Below are 16084 nucleotides of genomic sequence, written 5' to 3' on the forward strand. Positions count from 1 at the left end.
CGTCCAGGCAGTCCCGCTCCACCCCGCTGCGTCCACCTCGCGGGGTCGTTGGAGCGAAAGGGGCAGGTGGGCGGCGGCGGCCGGCTGTTGCCAGAACGGCAGCCCTGCCACGCGCGGCGCCGCAGTCCCGGCCCGTGCGCGCAGCCGCGGCCGGGGTGTCTGGGTGCGCTCTGCCTGGATGCCCGAGGGGAGAGCAGCTGTCCGTGCCTTTCGGTTTCCACCGTCCCCAGCCGGACTGGAGGCCGGTGCCTTGATGGGTCAGCGCGTGTGGAGCAGCACCCTGGCCGCCCAATCCCCTCCAGGCACCCTGGCTCTTTAATCCCACCGCCCAGTGCTCCAGGCCAACCTGGACGGGGACCAGAAAGAAGGCCGCGCGCCCCCATGGCAGGCTGTTTGTTGGGGGTCTACCTCTTGTAGACCTTGGGGTGCTGGGTGGCCCTCGGAGGGGGCCAGGAGACAAAAATTGCAAGCCAAGTGGTGAGCCTGACTATTGCTCTCCCTCCCCAGCGTTCTGCAAGTTAAAAAGCCACACCCACCCGGAGAGTCAGCTCTGCACCCTCGCCTTGCCCTGCTCCTCCCTTGTCCTTGAGTCGGGTGGGAATCTTGGGGCCCTGCTGAGGTCACCGAAGCTGGCTGTGTTTTCTCTTAGAGACTAGATTTCAAGGTGGGGAGAGCCGCTGAATCTAGCTAGTCGTCTTGCCTCTTGTGTGTCCACAGGTAAAATGGAACTACATGGGAAACCGATGGAAGTTGAGCACTCGGTCCCCAAACGGCAGAGGTGAGCCGATTTATCTTTTTTTGGGCCGCTTTTTAGGGAGGAAGCACTAAACACAAATGAAAACTAGGACCCTTTGGCTCACACGCTGGGGCCTCGGTTCAGCTTGCTCTTTTTCTGCTTGCGTTTAAGTTTATGGCAGGTGTGTGTGCGCGCGTTGATCATTCTGGGACGTAAATGAGGGCTTGTCTGCGGCCCTTGCTTCTGGGTTATTGTTGCTGTTATAAAAGCCTGTCAAGGAAGCTTTCGCAGCTATATGTTCTTGGCAGAGCAGGTTTAGCCCCTTCAACTGACAATCCGAGTTTCAAAAGGGAATAGTCTTTGAGAACCTATGGGATTTAGAACGCAGGGCCAGGACAGATGTGGAGAAGCTGGTCAGCCGTGGTGGGCGCTTCTAAGAGAGGAAGAACACAGTTGCCTTTGCTCTGGTTCACTGGCCAGCCAGCGGCCATTAGAACACAGTGAATGCTAGGGTCCTGGGGCCTTTCAAACACTCCGAAGTTTTTTTGTTTTTGTTTTGTTTTGTTTTGTTTTTTTCAAACAGTGCCTTTGTTCCAGCTTCTGCCCCTTACAAATAATCACCAAGATACGGCGAGGGCTGGGGGGAATCTGCTACTTCAATGAGATTTCTCTGAGAACATTTGTAGCTGTCACTTTACAAAGTATTTGCAGGCTATTTTAGCTACTGAAGCCTTTTGGAGAAATGGCTCTTTTTCCCCCTCTGGACTCTGTAACTCTTAACTGGAAAGACTGTTAGCCTGCTGGGTTTTGTAAGGTGGTGGGGTTAGGGTTTCTGGCTTGCTTTTCAATCTCACCCCCCCACACCCCTAACCTGGAGCAAACAATAAGCTTGAAGTTAATTCAAACCAGGGCTGTGTGTGTCTGGTTAAGTATTTCTGAGAGTGTGCTCTGGGGGACAGAGGGATTTGCCCTGCAGAGACAGAGAGGGCAAGAAGAATGCTATGTGACTGTTTTGAATGAAGCTCTCTTCCACATGAATCATTTCACATTCCTGGTTTTAGGAATAAACTGGTGTGGATACTTGTAGATTTCTTTTTAAGTCCTTGCTTAATTTCCCCTAAGATAATTGGGAAGATATTTGTGTAACCTGATTTCATATAGTAGAATGTAGTCTTTTTTTTTTTTTAAGTCTTCTAAAGTAGATGTGGATAAAAAGTATCAAATTGATCTTGGTTTCATAGGAATTTAAACAATTGAGGGACAAATCATTTGCCCTTAAGAAGTTTAGAGACCTAACCTGTGAATCAGCCATTTTGGAAAAAGGAAACTTAGTTGGTTTTATGTTTATCCAGTGTATCTTAGTGTTTGTCAGTCAGTGCCCCCTCCCCGCCCCCATCATTCTGTGGCTTCGTTTATGCAGGTGAGCACTCTTCTGCTTGAGCCACATCCCCAGCTCTTGGCTTTTTAAGCAACTGTTGAATTAAAAGTAAGCAAAACAACAAAACGAAAAAACTGGTGCCAGAGACCTTCAGCTCCAGAATCCTGGGTCAGGGCAAATGATTATAATTAACAAAGGAACTGTTCTGAACTTAAAACATTAAATGTCTTTTTAAATTTAAATTTAAAAACCTTAAATGAGTTTTTCAGCTACAGGTAATGTGTTGACCTCTATTTGCTGTATCCTCTGCCTTTTATTTTCCGAGTTAATGTCTCCCCATGTGTGGAGAATTAATTTAGGAACTTTGGTAACAACTGCTAGTCTTACTCCTAAAGCTCTGCTTAGCCTGAAAACAGTTACTTGTTACTTTTGAATTGCAGGGTTCCTCTTTTGGAAAGCTAGGAGACAGTAACAAGTGGGGGCAAATGTTTACTGGAAGCTTCTTCAGTTTATTAATAACGAGCTTCCCCCCAAATGCTTAGCCCAGTGAAGTAAACCTTACAGGTAGAGCGAAGTAAATTGACTGAGTACCGTTTCTTTCTGATTTGGGAGCAGTTGAATGCTCAACATCCTTTACTGAATTTTTTTTTTAAAGATTTATTTTTATTTATGTGAGTACATTGTAACTGTCTTCAGACACACCAGAAGAGGGTATCGGACCCCATTACAGATGGTTGTGAGCCACCATGTGGTTGCTGGGAATTGAACTCAGGACCTCTGGAAGAGCAGTCAGTGCTCTTAACCCCTGAGCCATCTCTCCAGTCCTTTACTGATATGTTTTGCATGAAGACTTTTTTATGTCTCTGGGAAATTTAGTTTATCTACATTACAGTGTAGGTTTAACTGAATCTTGGGGCTGTGCAGTTTTCCTTATCTGGACTCTTCGGTCGTCTCACAGGCTCTGGAAGAGGGCCAGGAAGTGACCTGGCATCTACATGCTCGCTCACACACCTCTGGCAAGGCTAAGAGTGACGCTCATGCGGATTACTTTGATAGCGATTGCACAGCGCAGGCGGACGGAGAGATGGCCAGGCTGGCCTGCTGAACTTTGGGATGGAGTTGGTTGTGCCTTGCGGTCATTTTCCACCACTGTGTTGGCATCTGAGGCAGGCACGCCTACTTGTAGGCCAGTGACCTTTATACCTGTTTGCAAGGCATGTCGGGAACTGGGTGCTGGGGAATACTTCTGGCTGCACTCTGAGAGGGATGAACGGGAACAGGCACAGAGGTGATTGGATGCTTGCAGGCTAGCTGAGCTGGGCGGGGCCCTTCAGGAAAGGGTATTGTTGAGTTTGGTTCAAACTAAGCTAGTTCCCCATTACTGAAGTCTCGAGGGAATGTGGAAGGAATGTGGCTTTTCTGCATTCAGATGCCCCTCTGTTGTAGATTACAGCAGAGTGCACGGGGCCAGAGGACCCGTTTGCAGAAAAGCATGCTTTGGACTGTGAGATGGTGTTACACACCCTCGGCTCCAAATTCAGAAGACACAGCATGGGAAGGCTTGATAGCTTCCAGAGACAGGCCTGATTTTTTTTTCCCCCTCTCAGATTTAAGGTGAGTGAGGAAGAAGTCTTGCCTAGGAAGGATTGTAGCAGTGCGTTTGGGCGAGCCAGTGGTGTCTGTGGGGCCTCTGGACTCTGCTGCCGGTTTATGTGCAAGGCGCTGCTGCCCTGTTTTTGTTGTGCTGTGGGCTGTTGGGCACCAGAGAGGGAATGGCAAAGTTGCTGACGCTGCAGAACTGAGACACGGTGGTTTTAACTAAATTTCCATGACTTTCAGATTTGTGTCTCTTGTTTCCTTTTTCAGTTTTTCACAGCCTGCTCATATTTGATCAGACTTGTGATTTATTTAGCTCATAACCTTGGTTATGAATATTTGAGTAAAGGAGAGAAATCTTAAGATGTTATAGTTGATGTGTACGGAGAAAGGTCCTTGAAAATAGTTTGTGGTACTAACACTCAAGTGCTTCATATTCTTAATAAGATAAAGGGAACGACCTATTTTGATACTGTAATCTTGGTCTTATGGTGTCAGTTGAGTAGAAGTTACTGGGTTACTGAATTACATTCATCTCACTGTAAGTAAAGTGGCGATTTAAACACCAGTGGGTTGCTTCAGTGGCTGTTAAATGTAGACTAGGAGAATGCACTGTGCTCATGCCCAGGACATTGTAACTGCTGACTGTGGGGCCAACTTCAAAGTCAGGATGGCAAACCCTGTTTTCAGTATGGAACATTTAAGCACAAGGTACCCTAGTGGTGTGGGACAGATGAGTCTCACTTTTGAACTGTGGCTGGGAAAGAATTTGAAGCAGAGTTGTCCTTTGAGTGCAGAGTGTGACTAAGTGATTGTGGCTGGAGGGTTTTTTGATTTATTTCTTTATTTACTTTTTAAATTTCCTACTTGCTCAGTACAGTTAGAATTTGTGAGATTTCTTATTTTGGCCTTAAAAGAAGTTTTAGGAAGCAAACGGATGTTGCTAAGTAGCTTCTTCCATGTTTTGTTCACAGTTGCTCCGAGAAAGATGTCACTGAAATGTCACATGGGAATGGGGACCCTCCTCTGATCTTGGCCCTTGCTTTTTACCTGTGTGGCTGCGGAGGCTCTGTTCAGGACCAGACACCTTTTGTAACAAACTCCAAAGGGCATCATTTGTTCCTAGGTTTGGTCATTTTCTGGAAGCAAATGGGTTCTCAGATAGGCTTCAGACTTGAAAGTGTACAACAGTCAGGCAGTCCGTGAGTGGAAAGTCACATCTGCTAGGCTCGACCCCCTCCTTCGTGAGCCCTGCCTGCCTCTGCGCCGTGTTGGTTTAGGTCTGGGATCTTGAATTAAAGTGGGGCTGTTGAAGCACCTCCTTTTTGTGAGAAGCTCTCTTACAGCATCCAGGCAGCAGCTCCAGTGGTAACTAATGCTCGAAAGGTATGAATTTTCCCCTCGCTCACTCTGACAGTTGCTTTGGACGGGGAGGAAGGAGAAAGATGGTTTGGCTGTGCTATTCTTAGCTCTGTTTCCTCTGTCGACTGTTGCCTCTGATTCAAGCTTCCAGAGTCACAAGACAGGAGGTGGCACTGTGGTAGCAGTGACCAAAGGATTGGCATTCTTAGTTAGGATTTCTGCCCCATATGTCTGATGTTTACAGACTGACTTATACTGCCAGGGCTTTGCTCTGAGGCTGGGGGTAGGCCTACTTTGCAGTGCTCTATTAAAATTGAAGGTGTAATTTATCATGACCGGAAGTTCTGTCTGGTAAGTGCTTAGCATTAGTGAATAAATAGTATCAAATATTAACATGGTATGTATGTGAGCTTTATTATCTGAAGCGGGGGACTCATACCAGTCCTACATGTTTTAGAGAATTATCCTGAGACCACTTAACTTGATTAGAAAATAGTTTGAACTTACTTTGAAAACCGTAGGAGAGCTATAAGGTGAAACGGCCAAGTGTAGTGTTTTCTTTTTCATTGAAGGGTAGATCTTGCTGTGTCACCCAGGCTCACTGCAGATTCTTAATTCTCTTGCGTCAGGCTCCTGGGGGCCATGATTACTGGTATGTATTACCATGTACCAGACTCCAAGTTGCTCACATATCTGGTTTTATTGTCACTTAATACTTGTCTAGGGAGAAGAGTCTGCTGTCATCATAGTATTGCATTTATCTGACTGCCCAGCAAACTGTAGCAAAACTTACTGGTTTAAATAAGTTTTCTCTGGTGACCGGGCCTCTTGTTTCTCAGGCTGGGCCTCATGCTTGCTGTGTAGCAGAGGATGATTCTGAGCTCGGCTCCTGCAGCCTCTACTTTCTGAGTGCTGGTTGCGACATCAGCCACCACGCTTGTGTGCTGGGGGCTTTGTGCATGCTAGGCAAGCACCCCACTGATGGAGTTACCGCCTCAGCCTTTTCTAGTTCATTTCTTTTGAGGTAGGATCTCACTCTAGTGCAGGCAGACTTGGAGAGCCTTCACCTCAGCCTCCTGAGGTCTGTGTTCATAGGTGTGCACGCTTACACTTAACTTGCTCTTTCTACGTCCTCCCTGCCCCCCCTCCCGCCCCCACCTTTCTATTGTCAACACGCAGTTTTCTCTGATTAGCTCTGGCTGTCCTGGACCTCATGTTGTAAACCAGGCTGGCCACTGAGCTCAGAAATCTGCCTGCCTCTGCCTCCCAAGTGCGGGACTAAAGGCGTGCGCCACCAGCTGCCTGGCTCTTTCTATGTTTCTGTGAGTCTGCTAGGTGGTTGGTTCTGTCCCATGTGATTTCATTTTGGGTGATTTACTAAAGCTGGAATAAAGAGTCCTAGAGGAGTCTCCCTCATAACTGGGCCCTAAGTGCTTATCCTTCTAAGACCTTGGTGGCATCTAATTATTCAGTAGCCAAAAGGTCCTCCCCTCCACCTCTCTCCCGAGAGATTGCACATTGTTATCTCTGTCTCATTCCATTAATTAAGGGAATTCATCAGACCAGACTGGGTAAAAGAAAGATAAGGAAATAGTCTGTCTGCAGATGGTAAAGTTGTGTGCATGATCAGCAAGGGAGGAGTTGGTGGGCGGGGCCATCTTTACATCCACAGGTGCTGGGGGTCAGAGGAGGAAGCTCTACCTCGAATTCTAGCTCACCCCTTTATTTTTTGGACAAGTTTTTTTTCCCACATAGCCCAAGACTGGCTTTGGGATTGCCATGAAACCCAGAATTATCTTCGGTTTTAACATATACTTGGGAAATTTTTTGATGTTAATTTCTATTTCTGCTAAAGGGGCTACTAGTGGCTTCAAACGCTTGGAACATAAAACATGTGAACATTGGACCAAAGCTGTACCCTAGTGGTAGAGTGCTTATCCACCATATAAAAGTCCAGGGTTTACTTTTCAGTACTGAAGACATTTTAAAATTGTTTTTATCAGTAGAAAGCAGAGTCAATCACCATTCACCAGCAGGAGCATTATTGGAGGGACAGATGCTGGGGCACAAGTAGGAACTTTACTTTGGGCCAGTTTCTAGTAGAAATAGAAAAGAAATGGAGAAGACGTTTGTATCCTTTAGTCTGGAGCTTGAAGGAAGAAGGAAGGTGGAGATGAACATTAGGAGACTGACTATATGAGCTTGAAACCATCAAATTGTTCGGGATCCTCAAGGGACAGAGCCTGCGGCTCTGGGCCAGGTGAAAGGAGAAACCACCATGTGTGGGATGAGGACTAGCTTGGCGCCACACAAGGAAACTCACCAACAAAGTGGAGTCACTTGGCAAGGCAAGCTCTTTTTGTAAAAAGGGTTCACCAGAGGGGCTGGAGAGATGGACCCGTGGTTTAGAGCACAGCTCCTCCACGGCTCCTCTCCCAGAGGATTCGGATTCGGTTCCCACCACCTACGTGGTGGCTCACAACTGTCTGTAATTCAGCCCAAGCGAATGCTTCCTCCTGACCTCTCCAGGCACCAGGTGCCCATGTGGAACACATACATAGACAGGTAAAAAGACTCCTACACAGAAAATAAGAGTAAATCAGGCTCTAAAGGAGTGGGGAGGTGTCTGTATGTGACTTGTTAGCAAGAGAGGTAGCCTGTGTTTATCCCTCACGTTGGTGGTGACTGTGTCTCATCCCTGATGAGAGTTTGACCTCAAAGTCTGATGTGATTGGCTACTCAGCAGGTAGAATGGGGAGAAGGTTCTGGGAGTAGGAGACCTTTTGGGGCTCATTGCCATGATAGGAAAAAAACCCCTTTTCTTCACAATGGTCAGATAGAGGGAGTGTTTTGAGGAAAACACTGGAAATAGACTGGAAATGGAGGTGCAGTCGCCTGGGTTGGGTCCTGCTCAAGAGTTCTGTGCTGTAGGTGAGTGAATATGTGGGTGGAGGGAGTGTTAGCTCTCAGGCATGGGTGCAGAGGCGATGGCCCAACACTCACTCGTGGTTGTTGCTAATGCAGAGGACCCAGGACTCACCTGGTGGCTCACAACCACCACTACTCAAACAGCCTATTCTGACCTGTAGGCCCCAGTCACCTACATGATGCATAGACAGACACACGTATTCATGTAAAATAAAATGGAAAACGAGAATTTAAGCGATCTGCCTCCCTTTGCTTCCAGAGTGCTGGATTAAAGACATCACCACCACACTGAGTTAACCAAAATAAATAAATAAATCTTAAAGAAAAGTAAGCAATAACTCGGTCTTCTGGCTCTATGAGAGCCTGCTGCTCTGAGAGAACGGAGTTATGATGTCTCAGTGACCTGGCGTAGGGTGTTACTTCCAGATTTCATGTGTTAAGCTCTTGGGTTATGGTCTTAATTTCTAGGAACAATTATTAGCTTATTATTTCTAATCTGTTAGAGCAGCGAGGAGAGCCCCTAACGTTAGTAATCCTCTTGTTCAGCAGACAAAACCTGTGTGTGGCATCTGACCACACTTGGTATCTTTCCGTATTTCTGGTGGCTGTGAGCTCAGTTTCTTTGACAAATCACACTGCCTTTTACTAACGTACGTTTGGCAAATCCCCCAGAGCTGTCTTAGCCAAAGAGTGAGGTGAAGTTCAGCTCTCCTACAGAACATGATGCGCTGACAAACAGAGGTTGAAACTGGTGGTCAAGTCATTATGCGTAGCATAGGCTAGTTTTAATTAGTTTAGTTGAGTCTTACTCTGTAGCTCAGGCTGGCCTCGAACTCGAATTCTCTAGTCACAGCCTCCCCTACTGCTGGGGTTACAGGCATCCATCATTATACCTAGCTCTTTTTTTTTTTAAGTTTTATTTTGTTGTTTTGTCTTTTTTTTTTCCCCCCGGAGCTGAGAACCGAACCCAGGACCTTGCGCTTAAGCGCTCTACCACTGAGCTAAATCCCCAACCCCTTAAGTTTTATTTTATTTTTGTATTTTTTTATTGATTATGTTATTTATTTACATTTCAAATGTTATCTTTTTCCTGGTTTCCCCTTCACAAACCCCCATCCCCTCCCCCTGTTTCTATGAGGGTGCTCCCCCACCCCCCACTCTTATCTCACCACCCTAGCATCCCCTACACTGGGCGTCAAGCCTCCAGGACCAAGGGCCTCTGATGCTAGACAAGGCCGTGCTCTGCCATGCTCTGCCTCATCACACCCAGCTCCTTTAAAGCACTTTAATCATTTGGTTGTTTTTGGATGCTGGGAGAAGTTAAGTATAGCTTTTATTTTACTCGTAAAACGTGAGCTACAAGAAATATGATCTTTTGAAAGTGCCTAAATTCCTCCTTAATTTTTGAAAATCTCATTCTAGATGAGAGCAGGCTCCTCAGTTGTAAATTTTACCTTTGATGGCCACCTTAGCTGCAGGAATGAAATACTTTCTTAGCTCAGCTGATCTTGAGGGACTTGGCTTCCTGTCATGACTTGTGTTTATCTCTGTAAGTTCTTGATCAGTATCAGTAAGATGCTATTTGGGGCTGAAGAGCTGGCTCAGCAGTTAAGAACAGGTTAAAAGTAGGCTTTGCTCTTCCAAAGGTCCAGAGTTCAAGTCTCAACACCCACTCATGACCACCTGTACCTCCAATTCCAGGCGATATAACTTCTGCCTCCTCAGGCACCTATATACACATGACTTACACAGTACAACACATACATACAATTAAGATTAAAATCTTTCTTTAAAAAGTGCTTCTTTCGGACTGGAGAGATGGCTCAGCAGTTAAGAGCAGAGGCTGCTCTTCCAGAGGTCCTGAATTCAATTCCCAGCAACCACATGGTGGCTCACAGCCATCTGCAATGGGATCTGATGTCCTTTTTCGGTGTGTTGGAAGACAGTGACAGTGTACTCACATAAAATAAATACATCTTTTTTTTAAAAAAATGTTGCTTGCTTAATATATTAGACACCTACTGTTTTCAAGGAAGGAAAATTAAACAGACAAAAATTCTTCTGTGGTATTAGTTGTTTACTGGAGGATTCTTCACAGAGCCTTGGGAGAGGAGAATGGCCCTCAGCACTACATCGAGGAGTCCACATGGCCCCCTCACATTGCCCAGCCCAACTGACGACCCTTTCCTCATTAAGTTGTGCAAATCCTCGAGTGGATTACACGGCAGCCCCATTATGTTTGTTAGGATACGTCAAGGCAGAGACTTGTCTCTTGCCATTTCTGAGGCCTGGAAGTCTTTGAAGGATTGGCTTATCACTGTCTTGCTTTAATAAAGACAGGCAAGATAGCTGAGAGTCACAGTTTATTACAGAGTGAAACATTCAGGGGTCCTTGTTTTGTTTTTGGAGACAGGGTTTCAGGAGCCAAGGCTGGCCTTGAATGCTTGGCACTCCTACATCCCCCACCCTACCCCCAGCTCGCACATCTGTTTGAAGAAAGAAATCAAAGCCTTACCAGGTCCATGCCTTTAATTTTAGCAGAGGAAGGTGGATCCCTGAGTTCCAGGACAGCCTGGACTACACAGAGAAATTCTTCCTTCTAAAACCACTGCCACCACCAAAGCCGAGACATTTGTCTTTGCTGTATTTTTTAGCAGCTTCATCTTACTATGAATGAGTTTTGTTCGCAGTGGGGTTGGGGTGCTGGCAGCTGAGAGACATGACAGGAGGGTAAAGGCTATAGAGAGGGATGGCCTGGCTTTTCCCTAGAGTGACTGTTACTCTGGGAATCCATTCTTAGGTTATAAAATGGCTCCTTTTTGTCCGAGTTGCTTGGTAGGGTCCTGTTTGTGTTCTTGGAGCACTGAAGAGCCTATGCCCTAAAGGGTATTGGATATGAGGTCTTTGCTTTGGGTTCAAATCATAATTCCCAGTAATAGAAGACATGACAATGTTTCCTTCCTTCCTTTTCTTTTTCCCTTTCATGAAGTTTTTTTTTTTTTTTTTTTTTTTTAATGTGTGTAAATGTTTTGCTTGCTTACATGTGTGTGCTGGAGGTCAGAAAGGGGCACTGGACTCCTAAGGCTAGCGTTGCAGCCAGTTGTGGGTGCTGGGAACTGAGCCTGGTCTTCAGGAAGGGCAGCACGTGATCTGAACTCAAGCTAACTCCAGCCCAGGCCTGCTCCAGTTTAAAGATGAGGAGGTTCAGGTCTGAGACAGTTTCTTCCATGGCCCCTGTAAGATCCTAGGGGACTATACCGTTCTGCCTGTTTTTAGTCTGGAAAATTTTATAACACAAATTCTTAGAACAAGTATTGTTGTATCAAAAATATACATTTAGCTGGGTGTAGTGGTGTAGGCCTGAAACCCAGCACTTGGGAGCTGGAGGCAAATTTCTGTGAGTTTGAGGCCAGCTTAGTCTATAAAACAAATTTCAGGCCAGCAAGTGAGGCCCATCTCAAATAAAGCAAAAGAAAACCCAAAACAAAAACAACAAAAACACAGATTTGTAAGTGCAGTGTGTGCGGGGGCTGGGGGGAGCTATAACATTTCTGTTATTGACAGGATTGTCCTAGGTTGACAATCAGTAAAGCCTCTGGTGATGGTATGCAGGGTGGGTAGGAACTGCTGTGATGTGATGGTGCACCCTGTAGTTCCCACACCCTGGAGGCAGGTGCAAGAGAGACTGTGAGGTTCCTAGGTCACATAAATGAGATCCTGTCTCAAACAAAACACACCAATACAAACCAAAACCAAACCTGTCCTTCAAGACTACGTCTCCACAGAAATGCTTTCCTGTGTTCACTCTGGTAAGTCTGCATCCCATTCCATTCTTGTTCTTGTTCTCCCTCTCCCTCTCCCTCTCCCCCTCCCTCTCCTTTTCTCTCTACCCCTCCCTCTCCTTTCTCTCTCCCCCTCCCTCTACCCCCGTCCGTGTGTGTGTGTGTGTGTGTGTGTGTGTGTGTGTGTGTGTGTGTGTGTGTGTGTGTGTGTGTGAGAGAAAAGTCCTATAAAATTAAGCCTGGTAAGTTATCCCTCTTGTGTCTGGGTTTGTGTTTTTTATAACTGGCACTCTGAAGTTTTTATCTTGCTTCAGGAGAAGTCACCAGCTCTCTGTGGGAGGAGCTGTGTTAAGTCATCTCCCAGGGGGAGATGGTGCTGTTTCTACTCTGCTGACTTGCCTGTGTGGCCCCCTTGGTCAAGTGATTGACTCATCAGCCCCTCAACTTACCTGACCTTGGGCTTCTAAATGCATCTTTTTTGCTGGATATTTAGTTTGCTTGGTTCTATTTTTAATTATATTTGTGTAATTTTAAAATGAACTTTCAATGTTAAGTTAAAGTAAAACCAAAAGATTCCTTGGAACAACAAAAATGAAGATGTGTCTAGCTTGCAGCTGGCAGATATCTGAGAAGTGAAAAACCAAAAAAATAAAAATACATAAAAATAGATGTTAAGCCCGGTATTCAGGAGGCAGGCAAATTTCTGTGATTTCGAGGCCAGCTTGGTCTATAAAGTGAGTCCAGAACAGCCTGGGCTGCTCAGAAATCCTGTCTCAAAACCAAACAACCAAACCAAACCAAACCAAACCAAACCACCACTACCACCATCACCACTGAACAAAACAAAACACCCACCCCCAAACTAGGAAGTGATTGAGTTTCCCCAGAGACTCCCAAGCACTGAATTTAATTTAATTAACTTAGTTTACTTTGGAGATGGAGGCCTTGCTGTATTGCCACTGGCCTCAAGTCATCAGGCTCCAGATTCGGAGCTCAGCCTCCCGGGTAGCTGGAGCTGTATAGGTTTGTACCACTGTGTTCAGCTGCAGTTCTTAAAATATAATTATTTATAATAATTATTTTCTATAAATATGTGTTTGCCTGGGTGTATGTCTCTAGATCATGTGCATACCTGGTACCCAAGAGGGCCAGAGAGGGCATCGGATTCTTGGGACTGGAGTTACAGATGGTTATGAACATCAGGTGGGTACTGGGAATTGAACCTGAGTCTTCTGGGAGAGCAGCAAGGACTCTTAACCACTGAGCCATCTCTATGGTGCCTATTTTTTTTTTTTTAAGATTTATTTTATATGTGACTACATTGTTGCTGTCTTCAGACACAGCAGAAGAGGGCATCAGATCCCATTATAGATGGTTGTGAGCTACCATGTAGTTATAGGGAATTAAACTCAGACCTCTGGAAGAGCAGCCAGTGCTCTTAACCTCTGAGCCATCCCTCCAGCCTATGTCTGCATTTTTCGATTTGAGAAAAGAATTGGTAAGGCCATGTACAAATGGAACAACCATACTCACAGTTGTTTCTGTGGTAGTTTCATGGGTTAAAAAGAGTGCACCCCTGTCCAGAACAGAAGTATAGCCACGTTCATTTTGTTCAACTAAATTACTGGGTGATGTCTATTTATAAAATCTTTCAAGATTTTTTTGTTGTTTTTGTTTTTTTGAGACTGTTTTTCTGTGTAGCTTTGGCTGTCCTGGAACTCACTCTGTAGATCAGGGTGGCCTCGAACTGAGATGTACCTGCCTCTGCCTCTGGGGTTAAAGGTGTGTGGCACCACTGCCTAGCTCAAGATTTATTTTCTTTTGCAGTTATGCATAGGTGTGTGTGTGCGTGTGTGTGTCTGTGTGCCTGTGTGTCTCTGTGTGTGTGTGTGCGTGTGTGTGCCTGTGTGCATGTGTGTCTCTGTGTGTGTGTGTGTGTGTGTATGGGTATGTGTGAATGAGTTTAGGTGCCTGTGGAGGCTGGAGGCATCAGAGCCCCAGGACCTGCAGCTAGACACAGCTGTGAACTGCCTGACTGGTGCTGGCAACTTAGGTCCCCTGGAAGAGCAGCAGGTGTCCCTACCGCTGAGCAATCTCTCCAGCCCTAGTTTTTATTTAGTGGCTTTAGTGGTTTTCTGTAACAGTGATCTTGCAAGTAGACTGATATTTCTGCAAGAAGTTATAATGTGTCAGGTACCCTAGGACCCGGCAGAGGGGCTTGGCCAGGCTATAGAATGCAGAGACCTAGGAATAGATAATAGAGAGGGGTGTGGAGAACAGCAGATGCTGGCCCATCCAGGTATGGTAGAGGAAAGGGACAGCAAGGGCTAAGGCATTTAAGTGTATGTGTGTGTGTGTGTGTGTGTCTTTGTGTCTGTCTGTCTGTCTGTCTGTGTTAGAAGTAAATAGACTACAATCTGTTCAGGATTAAAGGGGCTCAGACGTGAGGCAGGATGATTTTGATTCAGGCTTGGCTTGGTGGCCAGAGCTGTGGTGGGCCTCTGGGAGGGACCTCATCACATGGGTAATTTCAGGAGCTCTCAGTTTAGTTGATGGCTATGTGCTGGCCAGTTTTATGTGAACTTGACCCACCAACTAGAGATATCTGAAAAGAGAGAACTTCAATTGAGAAAATGCCCTCATAAGATCTGACTATAGGGCATTTTCTTAATTAAGCGTTGATGGGGGAGGGCCCAGGTGGTTGATTGCGGTGCCATCCCTAGGCTGGTGGTCCTCAGTTCTATAAGAAAGCAGGCTGAGCAAGCCAGTAAGCTGTGCCCCTCCATGGCCTCTGCATCAGCTTCTGCCTCAAGGCTCCTGCCCTGTTTAAGTTCTTGTCTCGGCTTCCTTCAACGATAGACTACCATGTGGAAGTGTAAGCTCAATAAGCCCTTTCCCCCTCAGCTTGCTTTTGGCCACAGTGTTTCTTCACAGCAACAGGAACTCTAACCAGGGCATGCTGTTTGGTTCATGGTGATTTGGGATTATTATGGAAAATGTGGTGTCTGGGTCAGGTTTGGGGTCTGTTCCCCTGACAGTCTGTTGAGTTGCTTTTGCCTCTTTTCTCTCTGTGGGAGTGGCTGTGCCCCATAACATTCCATGGCTTTCCTAGCCTTCTAGGGTAACCTCTGGTGAGGTAATCGGGATAAGGTATGATTAGTGCTACCAAGCCTGTAATAAGGATGACTGCACTCATGTTATTAACGTTGGTTATGGCAAGACAATTGTCAACGGTGATGATTAAAGCTCCTGGTATTATTTGATTTTTATTGAAGAAACTCCAAATGAGGTAATGAGCTTTTAAAGAAAAACATGACTGGTCCTTTTATCTGCACATATTACTAACAGTGAAGTTAGGGACCACAGCTAGCACAGGGAGGAGAGCCAGGGGTGTGCTGGTTTTGGAGCCATACAAACCACTGTTTGCATGCGTCCCTGCTAGCTCTGTGGTGCTCAGCAGAGTGATGGAACTTTCTGCCTGTTGTTATTGGTTTCGGTATCTGAGAAGAGGGTGGTGACATTGATGCACAGGGTTGGTAGCAGTTAGATGTCGGTGGAGAGCTTCTTGGGTTCACTGACATCTACATGGAGTTGGCACAGTGGTGTTTGTGAATTTACCACATGGCAAAAGAGAAGGAGGGAGGAGTCTTGTCAGTTCTTCAGAATCCCATCTGTGGGGCAAGTAGAACTGGGCCACCAGACAGAGGAACTAGCAAGGCTGATTCAAAAAAACTGCCGGTAAATCTCATAATTGAGAATGGTAGGCGTTAGAATCAGTTCCTGGTCAGACCACCTGTCTTGGAATATGGCATGACACCCCACTAAGAGGACCATGACAACCGGATCATATAGCATAAAAACCGAGAGTGCCCTATGCTAATGGGGTATCTAGATAGGTCCCAAGTGTTTAGCCAATGAGTTTCCCTTTCTGGGCATTTCTTCCTGAAAAAGGTATTTAATCTCTGGTTCACCCTGAGTAAGACACGCATTCTCACCTGTATGATTCAAATGGTTTGGACAAGCAAGGACTGTCTTCTTCATCAAGGGTGGCTGTACGGGGAGGCCTTTGTTGTAGAGAGCCACACCTAGATCTCCCTAGGAAGGCCTCTCTTCCAGCCCCTCTGTACTTTGGCATTCACTCAGAGTTAAACTGGATTTTGCCTCATGCTCAGCACAGCACGGCTGTGGACTCCTGTTCCCAGCTCCTCGAGGTCCTGGTGCACAGGAGGATGGGAACCACTATTCTCAACTCCTTGAGGTTCCCAGCAGTGGCTGGGTAAACAGGAGTTTGAGAACCACAAC

At 46.1% G+C, this 16084-nt stretch overlaps 1 protein-coding gene across 1 annotated transcript in view; it reads left to right on the plus strand.

Moving 5' to 3' along the window:
* The window catches only part of Igf2bp3 (insulin like growth factor 2 mRNA binding protein 3), a 130767-nt gene that overhangs the window by 661 nt on the left and 114022 nt on the right, over positions 1-16084 (plus strand). The window contains exon 2 of the mRNA XM_032906553.1: positions 718-778. Coding sequence (XP_032762444.1) covers positions 718-778 — 61 coding nt within the window. The remainder of the gene's footprint in view (positions 1-717; positions 779-16084) is intronic.

This window comes from Rattus rattus, chromosome 6, assembly GCF_011064425.1.
Source record: "Rattus rattus isolate New Zealand chromosome 6, Rrattus_CSIRO_v1, whole genome shotgun sequence".
Classification (NCBI taxonomy): Eukaryota; Metazoa; Chordata; class Mammalia; order Rodentia; family Muridae; genus Rattus; species Rattus rattus.